A 20,710-nucleotide genomic window follows, 5' to 3' on the forward strand; every position below is an offset into this window, starting at 1 on the left:
CAGTGAAGCCCAAACCCTACCTGCAGTTAGCAAAGCTGCTGTAGATCCCCTAACACACAAAATACCTTGCTGCAAGGTAATAACGAAGCTCCAACAGAAAGAAATCACTGAAAATTTACACGTATTAATAAGCATCCAAATTCAATGTTCCACTTAATGCTCTTAAAAAATTAAGCTCTGGAGAATCAACTCACACCCAGCCTGCCAACCAGACTCGTCAGCTACCTGCAGTAAAACACGGAGATGGAGTTTTCATTACTCTCAAGAGATTAGCTGCACTGGGAGACGCGAGAACAAGAAAAGAAATTAATTCCAATTTGAGAAACCTTTACAGAGAGCAGCCTCCCCAGCACTTCCTCCCATTTATAGCAAAAGAGGTCTAATGATGCCTCTGCACTCTGCTTGCTCCCTCAAGTAACTGGGTCGCAAACCATTTATACCTTGAATGACTGAAAACACTACTTCGGTTTCAACCCAGAAACTTATTACTTAACAGTACACAGCGTGAAAATGTTCTGGGACTAGAAAGAAAAATGCGTGATAAAAGCACAAAACCTGAGAATTAAGAAATGAGGAATGTAACTGCAGAAGTCAGAAGTAACGCACTGACCTCAGAGCTCCTAACCAAACACCGGCACCGACGGGAACTCACTCGTAGTTGTGAGCAGCGACTCACTAATGGCCAGCGGGTTAAGACGACAACATCCTTGGTCTAGCATGGAGAAACAGTGCTCGTTGTCATCTTCGTATTCAAGAGAGTAACTGAGTTTGACAGCCAAAGGAGTACTTTGAGTGAGCTGCAGAGCTAAGAATCTGCACCCAGAGCCTTGCAGCAGCAGCGGGCACACACCGGTAACGCAACTTCACTGCCAGCTGCAGGATGGTGGTAACGATCAATCTCGTAACCAAATCCAAAAACAGCAAATAAAGCAATAAAATTATTACAGCTGCATACTTATCTCTGCTTTCTTTGCATGAAGAGGAGAAAGATGGAGAGATGTTTATCATCTCGTAATACACACATCCATGGAGGTGCAACAAGAACCACACCGTGTTACTGCAGCCTTCTCTTCCAAATCACCCCTATATAAATCTCAAAATAAAAACCTGATACTAAGACAACTTCAGTTATCACATTTAGAGACAAGTTTTGAAAGAACACAAGCTAGAAATCCATGAATTAAACTAAATTCTCCTTCTCAGTCTGCTGTCCTAGAAAAGAAGTGACCCAACTGATCGAGTCTTTGAGCAGGACTGGAGGACACACACACCACGGAGCTGCTCACCAACAAGTGGTTGCCTTCAGGTGTATCACACAGATCGACCAGATAAAGAATTACAGCTGATTCATTTTCAAGTTAAAACACAAAGATTATTTCTAGCATATCGCAGAGCTCGTGGAAGAGATCGCCAGTTTGGGTTTGGTGGTATTTTTGGAGGGGATTTTTATGTATTTATTTATTTTCAATAAGTTGAATCTCCTGGCCAGAAGAATACCTGAAGAATTCCTACTCCTGGTCTGAATGTCCAAAGGTAACTGTGATCCTGCAGTCTCGGTAACACACGAGGAGCACAAACTCTCTCTCGCTGCCATCTCAAAGTACATGAGCACGGGTTCAGCTCATCTTCGAGCAGGGATGACACGACACTCAGACCACAACCACACCTCGCCATTTCAGAAAAAGCCTCTGTCTGGTCTACCACAAGTCCAACTGCACTCAAACACAGGTAGGCAGACATGCTGATGCATTTGAGTTTTCCACCATGGTTGAACTTGCTCTCCTTGCCATACATCTTGTGGGTCACACCCTTCCTCTGACTAACTCTACCACACCCAGCACGCTACCATGATCACTCAGAGAACTTCACAAATCAGACAGGAGTTTTGAACCAACTATTTTAATCCTTTCAGCTCCTATAAGCATGTTTTTCTCTCATCTGTGATCCCTTCCCATGCCTAAAATGTGAAATTAAGGCCAACTGGCATCGAATCTTCAACTGATCAATCCTATTCCCCTGCATTTTGTAAAAAGCAGCCCATTTCAATTAGCTGTTCTTCTTCTTGCCTCACTGAACAAACAAGCAACACCCCGAAATTTACTTTTGTCTTAATTAAAAACAGCCAAATAAACATAATGAAGAAATGTGTTTCAGCTACAGGTTTTCACAAATGCCTACTTGCTTCAGTCCTCCTTTAGCTTTGGATATTTAGAAGTATTTTTCCTCCTCGTTTCACTCTTTGAAAAGACACCAGTGACTTCAGACATCTCGCGATCTACTTATTTTTACGCACTTTGAAGAAACCGAATCCAGGTCTTCCAGTTGTTTCTGACCTCATTTGAAATGCAGCTCGTGAAAAATAACACAGCTTCTCAGACGCCTCGGAACATTAATAATCCGTATTAATATTTAAAAAAATAAAACATGCAAAAAACTGTCTGCTGAAGATCTGGTTTTTCCCCTACGAGTTCATTCAAAGACCATGTGGAAACAAGCTATTCATTAAAAGAAAGTACATACTCAGGGTATTTAATTAATATTTTTATTCCTCTGGTTTAAAAAAAAAAAAAAAAAGGTTGTTTTCCAAAATAAAACTTGCAGTCATGGAAAAAAACACGTGAAGGTGTCCCCAGGTACCAATTAGTTAGCTGATAACTCAGCTTTGCCCTCAGATGACTATTTGGTTAACAATTCCTTTTCCTTTTGCTGTATTTAATCTATAATGTCATACCATGCCAATAAAATAGCCCAAATCCACTCTGTCTGCATTGTGATTCTGGATAAGCCACGTTCTCCCTTGTCTATCAGTTTCTGCAAAAGGGTGAAAAACATAGCTTAAAATACAAACTTCTACACCTCTACTGCATTAAAGACCTCCTTTCAGATCTATTGCTGAAAGCTAGGCAAGAACTGGGTACCCTTCCCAAAGCATTTTTGGGCTTGGCATAATAAACTGGAAAGAAAATCAAAAAATCCAAAGACTTCACAACCCCTTTGAGTTGTTTTTAGCTTTGCTCGTTTGGTTTCAAGCACTAGTAACTAGATAAAACAAACTTTCTACCAGGAGCACGATGAAGTCAACTGACAATAATGTACCAAACCCCTTCAAAATCTATGTTGAATGCCTTCTTTTAAGTTCACTGCACATTTTCTAGTAGTAGAAAGTTTTTAATCAGTATTCAAACCAGGAGCACACCTTGCATTGCAGGCCTGGGCCTTCAAATGACATGAAGCAGAGTAAAAGAATGTATTTGGATTAAAGCACGTTAACAGCCTTACTAAGAACTTCAAGTTTTATTAAGGACCTCGTGTTACCTTCCCAACAGCTTGAAAAGTGACAAAGTTGGCTTAAGAAAACCCATCTTCTGGCCACAATTCTCCAATTTCCACTTACTTGCACACTGCCATCTATCAGACCTTAACACAGGTGTTAAGGGCAAATACGATTCACACTTAAGAAGTGCTTGATGATCATAGATTAAAAACTATTAATTTCATCGGTGATAATGATAGAAAAGAATGCCTCAATTGCAAGATGATCAATATTCTTTTATCATCCCATTTCTGTATTTTTTTTCAGTAAACAACGCTTACATCAGCAGAAGCCGTAAGAATATAAAATCTCCCCTCACCTGGACTTTTTCAGAATAGATTCTTTCCGACTCATTCTTCTGAAACACCGTTTTTTGCATGAGAAGATCCGCTTTCATTCTTTCAATAGATTGCCATTTTATTTCCTAGAGCTCTTCACTTACAAAATTTGTTTTTTTTTTTATTAAATGTGAAAGCTTTTGAGAAAAGTTCTGAGTTGACAAGGTAAAAATAGAAAGCTCTGCCTACACCACTTGTTTCTCGGGCGTTTTCATGCTTTTGACCATTCACCCTGCCTGCACCACAGACACCTGTTCCCAAGCAGGCTGAGCGCCGAAAGGACAAGCTGCTGAAAGCCAGCTTTTGATCTGACATCCAAAAACTCTTGCAATCCATGGGCTGCTTGTAGGCTCATGAAAGAGAGGGACAGTCTGCTACACACAGCCTCTGCCAAACTGTGCCAGAGCCCGCGGAGAGCTGAGGTCTGTCCCACTCATCACTGCCCCTCTCCAAGCCCTCCACCACAAGTGTGCTCCTCTCCTCCCTCTTGCGCCTTCCCAAAACTCAGCGTGACACTGCAGATCTCCAGCTGATAATCGTGTTATAACACCAGCTGATAATCAAGGCAAGGGGAAGCGGGGAGGAGGCTTCATCTTCAGCTGGACCAGCAACCTGAGCCCCATCCAGCCGATCAAATGTCCGGACAGGCACGAGCATTGGCGAGCGCGTTGCTTCTCGCAGCTGCACAGCAAGGGGCTCACACCACCTGGGAAATCACACACCTCCAGAAGAGCAGGGCTGCCCAGGGGTGGCCTTCGTTTGCTGTCCACACCTGAAGGTTTTCTGGAAGATCCACACATGGGAAGGTTTAAAAAGCATTGATCTTTCTCATTTAACACTGAAGGAAGACGTTTTTAGTCAGATGCATATTAACACTTTCCATGATTCTATTGCTGAAGTCCTTTAAAGCAAAATTATATTTATGCAAACTTTTACAAATGATTACAATCCTGTTTCTCAACATTTGGATGTGACCAGGTATTTGAGCCATCAAATTTAGCAAGGAAATAAAACACAAATCAAGTGGTAGCCTTCCTTCTGTATTAAAAAACACAGGATTAGGAGTACTTCTGCACCTCTATCTACAGTGCACTTAAAGACAGTATCTCAAAAGTAAAACCTAGCTAACACTGTATAAAAATGTAATATGAAGTATCAAGATGAATGCCTTGAAATTTAAAGTCATAATAAACAATATTCAAGGGCTGAAAGATAAATTGGAGAAATAATAGAAAGTAGTCATTAAATACTTGGAATGATGAATTGCAATGAATTCTGATGCAAGTAACATCTTCCCTGTGTACAGAAAGAAAAACTTCAATTTATTTTAATAGCTCAGTTCGACTACTTATTCACTTAAAATTAAGATATTGACTCTATGTTAGAGAAATGCAACAAGCCCATTTTCCAGATCACAAAAATGCCCAAACCAAGGCATCTGCTCTGTGCGCAGCTGGACAGAAGCTTTTTACCAAAGCTTTAAGCTAGGTAGGTCATGCATATACATTGCTAGAATCACAAAGATTTAAAAAATTAAATAAATAAATTCAGAAAAGGCTACAAAAACTGCGCAGGAACTTTGGACAAGCTCATGAGTTCCGTATTTCTGGTAGAAGCAGTGAAGCTACATCATTTATTCCTAGTTAAACTAGAGTCAAAGTTACTCCAGCACACACATTCTTGGTTCAAAATGAAAATGCTGACAGAAGGTAACATATTAACCTTACAAGCAGCAGAGAAGTGGGATGTTTCAGTGGCTACCAAGCAAGAAGAAATTCAGCTTCTTCAGGAACAGAACCCAGGGAAGTATAAATGCAAAACAACACTTGAACGACTTAAAGCAATTAGCGGTTAAAATAAACCATGAAAACCCCATCAAAGGTAATAAAGGCAGCACTAAACTCGGAGACAAAAATTTAGAAAAAGCAGCAAAGCATGAAGAGTACAAAAAAGTATAAATAATACCATGAAGAAGGATGAAAATCAGTCAGCTCCCTTTGCGATAAGTGGGTTCAGGAGTGATATGAACCACTCACAAAGCAATATATTAGAGCTGAAATATCTAATGAACAATCAGCGCCATTTGAAACGGTCACAGAAAAACAAAATAAGAGCAATGAAAGCTTCACATCACTGATTCCTTCCTGCTGGATGCTTTGGATTGAGGAGGGCTTCAGAGTTTTACGCAGGACTAATTTAAAGCATCACTAGAATGGAATGAAAACTTTTCCACAGCGCAGCAAACACTCAACAATTTAGGGCAGGCTATGCAAAAACATACCACATCCAACTGAAACTGCAGGGGAATGTAGGTGATCAGAATGTAATTACCTGAGCTAATTATCTTCTATAACCCCAAGCTGTATGCCACTCTTGCACAACTGCCATGGGATCTCTCGCAACAATCGGTGAAGCCTTCTGCTTCATGTTTGAACCCAGAGACGGTGGTTCAAGCAGCAGCTTTTATTAATATTACTCTGGGACAAACCCAATGTTCAGAGGAAGCAATGCAGCACATCAAACATCAACACCATTTCCTGAGCATTCTTTGGAGGTCTCGCTCCCTCGCTGGGTTTAGTCCTTACAGTGCTTCCTTTTCTGGCCCCATAGCAATATTTTGGCAAAGGCAGGGTTTCGATCAAGATGCACGACTGCCTCCTAGGACAAGCCGCGTGCACTTACGAGGAGCAATTTTCCATTTTCACAGTGGCCCACGCTGCTTTGGCACGGCACACGTTAGGAATCCTAACTCAGGACGCCAGTCTGGAAGCACAGGATTACAAACGCTGATCATAAAATATTTTGACAGAAGCTTGGCCATCGATTCCTTCCGCCAATTACTCCTTCTCCCCCGGTCACAGCTGTATCAGTACCACCCTACCAAGAGCAGGCTGTGCAATTCGTCTCACATCACCGACCTTCTCCTGGTGCGTCCCAGAAGAGCAGCAGACCACGGAAAGGGAGCAAATCCTACATCTTACCTCGCTGCTAAGATGAGCTTTCCTGGGAACCTGCCTTCAACTGCCACTGCTGTGAATAACTTCACCAGGCTCTGTGTTTCAGGGTATAATTCAAAGAACTGTGAAAGTGCTGGGTAGCCTCAGTGTAAACTCGTAACTGTAATTTATAATTATTTTTTTAATATAGGTATTTAAGAGGAGCTTCTTCCTTGAAGCACTTCATATGCAGGCTGCCCTAAGTATAGTTTTTCCTATGGAAGAAGGGAACATTAACTTTTTCTAAGAGCTTTATTCTAAACTACAGACTAACCAGCACAGTGCATGACACTTTGCAAGGAGGCACTCAGAAAAAATAGATTAACCTGAATCCCGCTTTTTCAGAAAGAAAAATAGTATTTTTTAGAAAGCTCAAAGGCTCGTGTTTAAAGCCAGTACTTGAAAATAAATAATAATATGTATTTTTTAAAGTTCACTTTATATGTTTTCAATAGCTGACCATTAAAGACTTCTTTCAGGAGTAAAATGCAGCAGTGGGTTTATGCTCCCGAAGATGCATTATCACACTTTCCAAGATGGAAAAAATATTTTTTTGTCACAGACTGAGAAATTACAGTAAGAGACGCAGAAATGCACAGGGATTGCAGCACACAAAAATGCTGCTTAGCCTTAAACTCGACCACAGTACAGCACTTTATGTCAATCCCAAGGCTGTGTTTGTTCCTATTAGCAATTAAGTACAATGGAGAGCTCTATGTTGCCACTGCACAAGTTGAATGATGTTGGCAGTGCTACTTTTAGCTAGGATCCTGTGTTACAATCACCACAGTGCCCTCAAGTAGCTCTTAAGGCGCTGCTAATGCTTCCTTGCCTAATTAAGTTAGTCTTGTATACGTTTCTAAAACATCCAACTAATACAATGGCATGATTAAAAAGTGTTTATTTCACAACAAATTCATTCCTGCTCTCCATCAGCATTTCTGTGTTTTAAGATGTTGACAAAAACGCTTCAACTGCCAAACAAATATTACAACACAATCACAATGTGATGTCTGCAAACATCACAGTTACCCTAGAGCAGAGTTAACCAGTTACGGCCACGGTATCTTCGACTCTTTTGGAGTTTGAATAAAGCCCACCGAATTTACAAGCATTGTTTCACAATTTGCTTTCTGAAAACCGCGGAGGATTTTGATGCATTTTTCTCATCAGAAAGCTTTAATATCAACCCAGGGGACTTCCCGAGTTTTAGTAATAGAAAGAAAAAAAATGCCCACATTTTATGCCAACTTATATAAAGGCAGAACAGAATCTTATGTAATGACAGCTTAACTTTGTTACGTAGTTTATAAATCAATGATGGAAAAGGGAATAAAAGCGTAGCCCAGTTTTCCCCCTCTGTACCCTCCCTGTGGCGCTCTGCTATTACATCATTTCAGAAAATAAACTTCTTGGCTCCGTGATCCATTTAGTGAGGGATTTTGTTAATTTTAATCTTGCTTCTGCTCAGCGGACACGCATGTATTCATCTCGGCCGCCACTCAGTAACGCGGAGCAGCTGACTCTTCAAATATTGCTTTCTGCAAGATGAGGAAAGGCTACTGAGGGAATACACAGAAAACAATAAAGGCATTTAGGCCATTACAGCCCATTTCCACAGAAGGCGTGTTGCTTCTACATTACGACCAAACAAAAATGGGCGCTATTAATATGCAACTCAACACAGGATTGAACCCGAAGACTAGAAGCTGCCTGAGGACTGGAAGAAAGCAAACATCGCCCAGACTTCAAAAAGGGCAAGAAGGAAGACCTAAAAACTACAGGCTGGTCAGTCTCACCTCCATCCCCGGAAAGCAGCTCATCCTGGAGGCCACCCCAAAGCATGCGGAAGACAAGAGGGTGATCAGGAGAAGTCAGCATGGATTCACCGAAGGGAAATCATGCTGGACAGACTGGGAGAGCAATGGATGTTGTCTACCTGACTTCAGCAAGGCTTCTGACACCACCTCCCATGATATGCCCATAAACAAGCTCGGGAAGTGCAAGGTAGACGAGTGGACAGTGAGGTGGATTGAGAACTGGCTGCACGACAGGTCTCAGAGGGTTGCCATCTAGTTGGAGGCCTGTAGTGTCCAAAATTATTCATCTATGACTTGGGATGATACAAAACTATGAGGAGTGACCAATGCCCCAGAGGGCTGTGCTGTCATTCAGCAGGATCTAAACAGGCTGGTGGGTTGGGCCAAGAGGAATCACTTGAAATTCAACAAGGGAAGCGCAGGGTCCTGCACCTGGGAAGGAATAAAGGCCAGGTTTTTATTTATGGCTGGAAGCTGACCTGCTCTGTGGAGAAGGACCTGGGGGTCCTGGTGGACAGCAGGCTGACCATGAGCCAGCAGTGTGCCCTTGTGGCCAAGAAGGCCAACTGTACCCTGGGGAATTTTTGGAAGAGTGCTGCCAGCAGGTCAAGGGAGGTGATCCTCCCCTCTACTCAGCCCTGGTGAGGCCTCACCTGGAGTTCTGTGTCCAGTTCTGGGCTCCCCAGTACAAGAGGGACATGGAGCTACTGGAGAGAGCCCAGCAAAGGGCTACTAAAATAGTTAGGGCACTGGAGCATCCCTCTTCTGAGGAAAGGCTAAGAGAGCTGGGCCTGTTCAGCCTGGAGAAGAGAATGCCCAGGGAGGATCTGATCAATGTGTGCAAGTACCTGAAGGGAGGGTGTGAAGAGGATGGGGCCAGATCCTTCTCAGCAGTGCCCAGAAATAGGACTAGAGGCAATGGGCACACACTGCAACACAGGAGGTTCCATCTGAACACGAGGAAAAATTTCTTTACTGTGAGGGTGACTGAGCACTGGAACAGGTTGCTGAGACAGGTTGTGGAGTCTCCTTCCCTGGAGACATTCAAAAGCCATCTGGACACAATCCTGGGTAATGTGCTCTAGGGGATGCTGCTCGAGCAGGGGAGGGTTGGACCAGATGATCTCCAGAGGTCCCTTCCAAACACAACCATCCTGTGGCTCTGTGAAACTTAAATTCTTTTAGCCTGTGCCAAGGAGAAGAGGGATTCAAGCCTCTCCTTGTACATGAATGCAAACAAACAAACAAAAGAATACAAAAACATATAAAGAAATTAATAAACCACACAATACCCACATGAAAATTATGATGAAGAGACTGGACCTTGAAGAAAAACGAGGTAGAAGACAACTCCTAACCTTCTATCTATACTACCTGGTCTAATCAGCATTTTACAGGATGCCACTATGTTACTAATTCAGTTTTTGCTAATAAGGAACAAATAGATGATCTTTTAAAACACACTCTGAAAGGTAATTACAAGCATTGCCACTGAAGAGCATTTCTCTGCGAATTCAAAGTCAGAATCTCTATGGAAGAAAATTCAGTCACACGGTGCAAATAAAAAGCGTACCAGAGCAGCTCCCAACTCTAGCAGCCCATTAACCCAATTAACTGCTCGTAGTAAAGGCTGGTTTTCTGACATTACAACCAAAAGATTTTAAAAGAACACACTGTTCCAGTCAACTTTGACAAAATACATACAATTGCCTGAAAACAACCCCAGTACACTTTCTGTGCAAAACACAGCCCTGCTATCTGTCTCCTGACAGTCACTTCCAAAAAGCAAAGGCTTTGTCTTCCTAGAGCTACACTTATTCATGTTGTAATCACTGAAATCCTTTTCTCTGGCATTATTTCAAGGAGATTGGGGAGCTCAGAAACGTACTATATCACTGACAAATTCTTAGATCTGAAGGGAAAAACAGCTGTACAGAGATAACTCAAACTGTGGTGGGATATATATACACTACAAAAATTTACTGAGGGGAAAAAAGAAAAACAACAAACCCTTCCTGGTAACTCCTGCTCACCTTTGGCAATTACATCTAAACAAAAAAGTTATCTACCTCAAACGCACGATACTGGATGTGAAGTGAAACAAGCCCAGTATGCTGAAATATTCCCTTAACTTTAGAAGAAACACTTCTTTAGAGACATGGGACGTATCCTGTGATGTATTTATCACCTTTATGACAGTATTTTATATAATCTCCTTTCTTTACACTCTGACAATAACATCATTTATACATTTTAATGATCTGTAGTATATGAATGCTATTCATAGATGAGAAATACTCAGAAGGATGCCCTACTTATTTTTAGCAGCTGTAAACTCTCTGTAAAGCAAGCCAGGAAGGGTTACACCAAACTCTGCCTCACAAACCACAAGACCCATGATATGAATAAACAGAAACTGCATACTAGAACAAGCAGAACAGCTTTTTACAGCGATGTTCTGCATCCCCACGAGCCTAATGAAGTTATACGAGGAAGGAACAGGCACCACTGAAAGCAAGTAAGATGTGAGGAAGGGAACTGCAAAGCACAACAGAACTGAAAGAGAAGCATGGAAGGTACGGAGCAAGTATCCAGACAGTGTTTTTAAACAAAAGGCACGGGGTAAAAGGTTTTCTGGCAATTCCAGGTGTCATTTTCCTGATCTGCCCCGGCTGCTATTGTTTCCCTACTCGTGTGACTAACTTCTTCCTTCGCAGAGGGCAGGACGTGGGCAGTCGGTGTGCGACTGTCAAACATTTTTTGACCCTCGCTTTTCACTTCCGTGTTCACCCAGCCTTTCACAACGCGTTGCTCTGAAAATATGCCTGTGGAGAGCTACAGCCGTTACTCTAGACCTTCATATACCTGAGGTTTCAATCACGAAAGAGAAAAGGACGTGCGTGTGCTTAGAAAACAGCGTTGTTAAGATATGCTTAGAGGCAGCAAGGCAAAAATAAGGGGCTCACGAGTTCCTCTTCCCAGATATAATTTAAGAAACAGCATTTTTCGATAGCAGTCTGGGGAATCATTTGCCATTAGGGATCACAGTTAAAGCTGTTATAAGTTATGTAGAAAAAGTGCTCCGCTTAAACCAGCAGAGCCCCGGCAAATCCCCCCCTCACCCTCCTCGGCGCTGTCCCAAAAACGGGGCAGCTTTCCTATGCAGAAGCCGCCACGAACACCCTTTCTTCGGACGAGCCGAGGTCATTTAAGGAAGGGGAAAGGCCAAAAAAAAAAAAAAAAAAAAAAAAAGAGGAGGAGGAAAGAAAGAGGGCAAGAGGATTGCGAAGTTGCAGCAGGCGCAGCTCCCAACTTTTGTCTGGCGGCAGGCGCAGTGCCGGCCGCGGCCGCAGGGGGAGCTCGGCTCCGGACCCCCCCCCTCCTCCTCCTCCTCCTCCTCCGCCGGCCCTGTCTGCCCCACGGGCAGCAGCGCCACAACTCCCCCGTGTCCCCACGTCCCCTCTGTCCCCCTGTCTCCGTGTCCCTCTGTCCCCACGTCCCCCCGTCAGGTGCCGCCGCTTGTCGCCGCCCGTCGCCCAGACACCGGGTCGGGACGCGGCGGCTCCTCCGCCGCAGCCTGCCTGCCTTCCCCCCGTACCCTGCTTTCCCCCCCGTACCCTGCCTTCACCCCCCGTCCCCTGCCTTCCCCCGACACCCTCCTTTCCCCCCTACACCCCCATTCACCCTGCTTCACCCTCCTTTCCCCCCTCTCTCCCCCCTCAGCCCTGCTCCGCACCCCCCCCCGGCAGCAGCGGCGCTGTCCCCAGCGGCTCCCCCGGCCGCGGCCCTCGCTGCCGTTACCCCCTCATTCCTCCCTCCCCATCTTTTTTTTCCCCCTCTCCCCATCCCCACTATTAATGCTCCCTTCCCCCTTACCCTCCCATCTCCCTTCCATTTCCACCGCTTCCCCGCCGCCGGCCCTTCCTCACCCGCGCCGCCGCCGCCGTCTCTTCCAGCCCGGCCGCATCTGCCTTGGTGCCCCGTTTGGACGAGCGGGTCCGGGACGAGATGAAATGGCTGCCGGCACCGGCCGCAGCGGCCGCCGCTTTGCCCAGGGGGCGCAAGGAGCTCTTCCTGGTGTTCACCATGGCCCCGCCGAGGGGGGGGACACCGGGGGGGGACACGGGGGGCTTAAACGCCGCCGCCGGTGCGGAGCGGAGCGGAGGGGAGGGAGGGAGGAGGGAAGGAGGGAGGGCGGACAGACAGCGGGGCTAGGAGCGGGGAGGGAGAAAAAGGGGGGAGGAGGAGGAGGAGGAGAAGCAGGAGAAGTCCTGTGGGGACGCCGCTCCGCCGGGCACAGCCACAGCCGGAGCCGCGCCGGCTCCTCCCGCCGCTGCCGCCGCCGCCGCCGCCCGGGCTGAGCGCCGCACTACCTGGCCGCCATTACTGCCCCTTCTCCCTTTCTCTCCTCGCAGCGCTCCCAGCCCGGCCGCTGCCGCTGGGGGGCGGTGCGGGCCCCGCTGCCGACGTTCCGGCACGGCGCCGGCGCGATCCGAGGGGCTGGCGTGGAGCCGGGGAGGGAGAAAAAAAGGGGGGGAATGAGGCCGGGTTCCCCCCCGCGAGGAGCGGGGAGAGGTCCCCGGGGGGCTCGGGGTATGCGGAGGGGTGGGAGCCGCTCCCCTCGGCTCCCCTCAGGCTGACAGGGCAGCGCGCACCACGGTCCCGCTGCGATGGAAGAGCCGCCACAGCCTGCCGGGTTTAATCCCCTCAGGGATTAAAGCCGGGGGTCCTGGGGTGGGAAAAGGGCCGGGAAGGGGCTGCTGGAAGGTGGCAACCCCAAAAAGAGCCGCGGTGCCCCGGCACCTTGGGGTGTCTGCCCCGCTCCCCCTTGGGAGCCGCACGGCAGCTCGGCCGCCCCGGGGTAGGGTTTCCGCTATTTTCTGTGGAAAACTTCTTGCACAGCCCGCTGGGTTTCGCTCGGAGGAAATCTTTTTGATAGCCAAAGCTCTCGGGAGCGCTCCACGGGCGAGGCGCCGGTAACAGCCGCGGGGTTTTCGCCCGGTAGCCGCGGCTTGAATTCCGCCCTCGTTGCTCAGCGGTTGGAGAGGAGCCTGCTGGCTGCCCCCGCTGTGGCAGCTCCAGTCATCGCGTTGTAGGGGGATGAAGAATGATGTCCCTTACGCTACAGCGGGTGACCAAACCGCTTTTCAGGCTGTTCACGAGCTATCATCCGATCCCTTCCAGCCGGTGCTCCTTTGGGTGCAAGTCAGAAGCCATTCCTTGCCCCACAACGTGAGGGCCTTCATCGAACTTCATCACACAAACCCAAAACCATCACATAAGCCCCCAAACCCAAAGCTTTGTAAAAGAAATAAAGCCAAGAAATAGAAGCATAGAGCTGTAGGTGATGAAGTCTCAGCCTTTACTCTTCCTACATTGACTTGTTTGGCATTGCTGGGCAAGTTATTTTAGTGCTTTCTGCTTCTTTGACAAATAAAATTACTGATCACATGTCTTGGGCTGTTGGGCTCATACAAACTTTATCAGTATCTTTATTGTTTGAGGCTGGAAATTGCAATAATACTTAGTAAAGAACAGTAAAAAGAAAAACTTAATTCTGTTTTACGTACATACTCCAACATATTTCTTTTCAAGACTGAAGTCTGAAAGTATGGTAGAGCATCTAGTCAAAAATACAAAATAAACAACAGCACTCATAGGATACATAAAAAGAAAACGGGCCATTTACATTTCCAAGCAAAACATAAAATAAAATCTGCATACAGAGACAAATTTTCATTTTTGAGATACCCCAAAATACAGTGCGTTTGGGAGCAGAAATTAGAATCTTACCTGTCATTCTCTGCTTAGAGCTGTTAATCTGTAATGGCAATGACACTTCATCTACAGTTTAAGACTGCAGAGTCTTTCAAAGGTATAGTTGTTCTGCTCAGTGTGATTAGTTTTGGTTTGTTGCGTACCTGTTGTTTGTTTATTTATTTATTTGTTTAAAGGTTATGAAAGGATGCAGCCACTTCAAACACTTGTAGGCTAAAGGAGTATTTTAAGTAAAAACCTAAGACAGTTTTTTGAAAATTATACTAGGATATGACTTTCCTTTTATCCTTCAAAAGCAGGAAAAGTAGGAATGGAAGGAAACTGCAAGACACTGCTTCTTACCAAACATGTTGCAGGAAAGAACCAGGAGATATATTTGCTAAGAAGAGCTAATATTGCAATCATATGATGACAGATAACGTGCCTTCCTATTTCTGTCCTTGCTACTGGTGAGTCCTGTAATTCAGATGTGGTGTCCAAACTCTGTTGGTCTGAAAATGAAAAATAACATGTCGGTCCACTTCAGGTTTTTGTATACATCACAAAGATATCGTCCCCATTTTGGGAAAACCAACAACTCAATCTGTGGCCCAAAAAAGGGCCCAGATTGCAGTTGCAGTTAATGTCATAACTCAGGATTGCAATGCATTGGCAGGACTCTTTGGGGAAGCTTGCATAACATCTGCTTGCAACATGCCTGATTCAAACCAGCATTCCTCCTCTCATGAGCACTGATGACTTTTTAAAAGTAAAATAAACTTTGTCTTTATGCAAGCAAATTGATTTTCTTGGGTGCCTATCCAGATCTGCTTGAAGCAACAGAAAACCCACAATTATGAAAGCTATTTATTTTATATTTACTAAATATTTTGACCACACTTGTGTCCCTTTTTCTTGTTTGCTTTTGTTTTTCCTAATGTTCTGATCTCATTTCTGTGAACCATACTCAAGTGAGTACTCTTTATGACGCCAGAGGGACTACTCTTGTAGAGGGATTGATGTCGTTAAAAATCCCTGCTCACTGCTTTGAACATTTTAATGCTTTATTCTCATTATGTTAGCATAGTAGGGAACATGTAAAGACATGCTTCATTTTGAATGTTTACTCCCTAGATTGTTTTTGGCAGATGGTTTTATTTTCAGGTTTCTTAGTTGTCTTGTTGCTCTTGCAAGGCGTGGCTAGTTACTCCGACTCAAGCAGCTTATGGCTTTATAGCTTCTATGTGAGCTCCATCGCCATTTTTAGTACTGACGATAGAAATGAATAAATCATAAGGTTTGCGTGTTAAGTTTTGTTTGGATTTTTTTTGTTTGTAATACAGAGGACATGTTAACATAAAATTAATATTTTATATCACACATACTAAGAGATTTAAATGTAGTTCAACAATAAAAGATGAATTACTGTAGAAACATTTAGAGTAATTTCACTAATCCAAAAAATGTATTTGTTCCTTTTTTTTTATCTGTTGTTTGTTACACGGGTAATATAAAGATAGAATTAAAACCTATTTTGACCCTTTTCAGCATGTTGTATGCAGGAAAAGCTTTATGAAAAAGATAATACAAGAACTCTTTGAGTAGAGAAAGACAAAAGACAATACAGAAAAGAAGAAGGACTGGAGCTACACTTCACTAAGTATTACATAAAATTTTTGCAGGGTTCATTCCCAGTAAGATTCAAGATTTGTAGTTTGGCCTTACAAATAGACATCTAAATGCTTCTGAAAATAATTGCCGTTGGGAAGGACTGTGTTTCAAATGGAAGCAATTTGTAACGAGTGCTGAAGTTTACAGCAGTGTAAGCTGCTGTAAGGGCTTCAACACCCTTTTATCTCCAGTTCTTAGAAAAGAAGACAACCAAAGCATACACTGAGAAGCCAGGACGTCTGCTGTGGCCGGTACACCACTGGGAAATCCAAAGACGGAAAAGTACTTGAGCAAAAGAATCCCCTTCCATTGAACAAGACATGGGGAATCAGATCTTACTAGAACTCAAAAACATTAAAAAGATATTTGGAAATGACCCAGGACAAAGAGGAATGGAAAGCCTTGTTTATTCCCTAAATATTATCTAATGGCATGAGAAATACTTGGAGATGGAAGTTTTTGTTGCTACCTGTCCCTGTTTTGCACGGAAATCAGGAACATACTACAGCAAAACAAAAAGTCCTTCATCGCTTTTTCTGAACTTTCGTAGAGAGCTTCATCCCATTAAGGATCAGAGGGCTTTATTCAGTGAATTCCCATTTGCTTCAATCATGGGCAATTTATCAGAGATTACTTTGTAATATCTCTGAATAGCTGTAACATTCCACAGAATGGAAATCAAATCATCTTTTCAGGACTCTATTTATAAGCTCTTGCGTGCTTCTCTCTGCCATGCTGTCAATTCATCTTGGTTTCAGTTGAATCTCAAAATATAAAAGATTCACAAGAGATCTTGCTTATGTAAACCAAGTCCTTTCCTTCTCTAAATCCTTCCCTGCAAGGGTCTTTGGAAATTCAGACTGCATGGTTTCTCCTTTGAGAACTGTCCCTATGATGGACATGATGGGATGTAAGCTTTGAGATACAAAGCAAGCAGCATCCACTAGCCAGGACTGTGCCACCTTAAACTTGAACACATAAAGTAAGTCACTCCGTGTTGCAAGCACTTTGCAACGTTATTAAAAGTGCCCCATTTTTTGAAGATAACCACTACCATTTTAAAATGTATAATAATAACATTTTAGAATTAAACGTTTAAAGTTCAATTCTATCATCAGCCCACCCAGCTGAAGGTTGCTTTTCACACTACAACAGATAACATCACTGCAATTTGAAGTGGTATCAGAGAGTAGATTTCTTAGATGACAGTAAAAAGGGAGTGTAAGACTTACCTCCAAATATTTCAAAATTAGCCGCACATCACATCTAGCCATTAGCTTCCATAACATTTTTCCAGCTGAGCTAAGGTTACAGTAGACAGTCTTACTGATACTAATGAGGCCAATGATACTGTAAGCCAGGAATCTGCAGGGTCTGTTTTTCACTATCATCCAGTGCTGTAAATTGCTTCCATCTTGGACAAAAGTGGCAAATCATCTCACTTTGGTGTTTATGATCATTAATCATATGAAAGGAGTACTCCCAGCCTGTTAGTATGCTGGGTGATGTATAGCTTTGTCACAAAAAGCAGACTCTGTTCTAAAACGCTTACAATATAAATAGGCATTTATTAACACATTTGTAGATAAGCATTAGGAGCATCTGAATGCGTAATAACTTGATTGAGGTCACATGGAAAGTCCATCGGAAACATTATTTGCTCATAAATCTCCCTACTGCTCACACACAATCCTAGCTTCAAAAATAGGCTTTCTTGTTATGCATCCAAGAACGATCTCATAAACTACACCACCATATCTTAATTGTAACTTCACTTGAAAGTGTCTTTGTTTTGCGAATTCACATCATATGTTATTTCCAAATGTGTGTTATCTGGTACTAACAGTTGCTCAGGCTGTCTTGAATTTGTCATGTTTTTTGTTGTTTGTTTGTTTGTTTGTTTGTTTTTTGCATTCCATGGTATTTTTAAACTTGAAGCTATATTCATTTTGCTCGTGGACTTATGGTCCAACAAGCCAGCAGCACATCTGGATGCTTCCTTGCATGGGGGGTAACACCCACTTTGTGAATGCTAATTCACCCAACGCCTCCCATAGAACAATGACTCACTTTCCATTGCAGTAACTTTCCAGCCACATTAGTTCCTTACACTATTTCTCCCTGTGTGGCAGCCTCCAGTTAACATTCCTGCAAGGAGCACGTGGGAAAAGGACACTGTGCAGAGGAATGTGCTGTCTTTGTCAACGGAATTCCCAAGTAGAAAGTAACCGTAATCTGTTTTCCTATTTATTTTACAGTCCCATTCCCTTCCCGTTCTGCATATGCTTCCTTCATTACAAAGGCTTCAGGCAACAATGGCTATCTCAAGTTAAGGTCAATCAATATAGCTAATGTGTCGATGTCTAATTATAGGTGGCTGATGTTTTCCTCTGACGTGAGTTAACCTTGTTAAATATATGGTTTAAAAATATCGCTTCAAAATTAAACGTCCATTGGGCCTTCCAAGTCCCTAGCAGGATGGGTGGTGACAGCTAAAACAGTGCTTTATTTTGTCGGCATTGCGATTCACTCCTACATTATAAAACACGTTCAGGGGTTGTTACCGTCATCCACACCAGTGCATCTGATGTATCCTGACAAAGAGGGCATGAGATGTTTGTATTCATCTCATGAATGCCCTGTTATAGTTTTTTTTTTTCAGTGAACTCAGTGCAGGCTGTTTGCTTCTATTCACCACTCAGTAAAAAAAAAAAAAGGGCCATTTGCTACTGTTCATGTCATGTACTATTTCTTGCCAGAGAATAAGCTCTATGAAATGCACAGAATCTAAAAGGATTTCAGTGAAGTCTTGATTGTAACAACGCTCTAACGTAAACATTTCCAGATTATAAGAAAAAGTGTTTTTTTACATTATATCGGAGTTGTAGACACAGTAAGATTTTCCTTAATTTTTCTTACTCCTATGCTTTGTCAAGTTCTAGTCCTGAGGTAAAACAGCTTTACTTAGAAGAGCTATCAAAAACCACTAAATTCACTAGGACACCGATTCCTATTGTAGTAGGTCAGCATGTCTCCAGCTGTACTCTGATTTTCAGTAATGGATCTAATCTTCTAAATCAATACTTGATTGCAGTTGAGAAGCCTGCAACATTACAGCGAGTAAGTCCAATCTTGCCTTTTGCCATGCTTACCTTTGGATCTATATAATCTTTGCAGAAAGGGCCCCAAAGCAGATGTTCAGCTTATTATTGAGCTGGTGTGTTTAGTGTAACAGAGCAAATGTACTTAAAATATTGACAGAAAAATATGAGTATGTCCAGCACCACTGAACAGCCTTCCAAAGTTTTACTTTTAAATCCCTTAAACTTTTCAACAGTGATATGACAGTCTTGTAGTAAGTTATATGTGTGTCTCTCTCAAAAAAAATAGAATCAAGCAGTAGCACTTGTAACCACCAAGTACCTCCTATCCAACAATTTCAAAGCTACTTAAAACATTAAATACCATCAGGGAGAAGAATCTCAGAAATCTCTATTTTGAAATAAGAGACTCCATGTACTTTATACCAAAAGGCTAATTTCTTTACTATTTTCCCTGAAGATTTGTAGGCAGGAGCCGCAGCTAGATTTCATCCAGCTAAAATTTAATCCAAACTGCCTTCAAAGGGTTTAGTGTAATGTCATGTACAACATTACAAAGAGGAATAAGCTAGAACTGTCAAGGGTCAGATTTTCCTTCTTTTACTCACCTTCACTGACTCTGAAATTAAACGTCTTATTTCAATCATATTCTTGAAAAACACAATTTTAGTTGTTAGAATTAAAGGATTGCAGAAACATAAAGAAACCCTTCTGTGAAGTATTATTACCTTTGCTTTTAGAATTATTATTGATCGTGCTTGGTAATTCGCAGCGGATTTCCTATTAATTACTGTGCATTAGTTAGTCGTGGCCGTCCAATTCAGGTTAATTCCAAATGGTTTACAGCACATCCCTGATTAGCGAAGCCAAAAAAAGAACTTATTAAAAAGCAGGCAGGCACACGCTGCTGCTGCTTTCCCTCGGCTCTGCCCGTGTTTGCTTTGGATAGCTCCTGACAGCACCAGGCGTTGCGTCAAGCCGCAGCGGGGTGTGAAGGCTGTGGGCGCCTCTGGAGACCCGCAGGTCCCTCTGGAGACCTGCAGGCTCCTCTGGAGGCCATTCCCCGTCCTCCTTTTGCCCAGGGAAGCGGTGGAGTCACCGTCCCTGGGGGTGTTTAAGACGAGGTTGGATGTGGTGCTTAGGACATGGTGTAGTGGGTGATAGTGGTGGTTGGACCAGATGGTCTTGGAGGGCTTTTCCAACCCTAATGATCCTGATTCTGTGATTCCTGCGGGCACTTTGGGATCTCTGCCTTCCAGCCAGCTCCCTGCTCCCTCCGACTTGGTGCAAAGCCTCAGCAGAGCCGGTAGCTCCATGCTCGCCCTTCCTCAGCCCCTCTAGCAGAACAAGGTGTCCGCACTCAACGCGCAGCCAAAAGACGGAGACATCTCCAGCCTGTGAGGTGCGGGCATCACTTGATCACCCCGTCTCCCCTCCTATGGGCTCCCTCAGGGTCACCTCCCCGTCCCCCCCAGCTGCAAAACCCCTCTTTTGTCCTCAGCACAGGCAGGAGGAGGAAAACGTCCCGAGCAGCAAGGCACTAGGGGACACCACCAAGCACACCACCCCCTTAAAGACCACCACCAGCTCCCTGAGGGAGCCTATCGCGACAGGGGGACTCTAACCCCCCTCACAACATCTCCACCCACCCCCACCCCGCCGCGACATGGCGGCCGCGGCCCCTCCCTTCGCCTTGGAAGGGGCGGGGCCCCGC

At 44.0% G+C, this 20,710-nt stretch overlaps 1 protein-coding gene and 1 long non-coding RNA gene across 5 annotated transcripts in view; both read right to left on the minus strand.

Annotated features, from left to right (window-relative positions):
• Nucleotides 1-12,856, minus strand: part of ATAD2B (ATPase family AAA domain containing 2B) — an 82,136-nt gene extending 69,280 nt beyond the window's left edge. For all 3 annotated transcript variants that reach the window (XM_084512896.1, XM_084512895.1, XM_084512894.1), the window contains exon 1: nucleotides 12,397-12,856. In XM_084512896.1, coding sequence (XP_084369022.1) covers nucleotides 12,397-12,555 — 159 coding nt within the window. In that variant the 5' untranslated portion in view covers nucleotides 12,556-12,856. The remainder of the gene's footprint in view (nucleotides 1-12,396) is intronic.
• On the minus strand, nucleotides 7,534-8,859 carry LOC311433609. Of its 2 annotated transcripts, none has more exons than XR_014690860.1 (2): nucleotides 8,447-8,859; nucleotides 7,534-8,188 (listed from the first exon to the last, which is right to left on the minus strand). It is a non-coding gene; the product is annotated as an uncharacterized lncRNA (long non-coding RNA). The 2 variants fall into 2 exon arrangements; XR_014690861.1 differs by having other exon boundaries at nucleotides 7,534-8,209.
• Nucleotides 12,857-20,710: the final 7,854 nt, after the last annotated feature.

The sequence above is a fragment of the Aythya ferina genome (genome assembly GCF_964211825.1).
Source record: "Aythya ferina genome assembly, chromosome: 3".
NCBI classification, from domain to species: domain Eukaryota; kingdom Metazoa; phylum Chordata; class Aves; order Anseriformes; family Anatidae; genus Aythya; species Aythya ferina.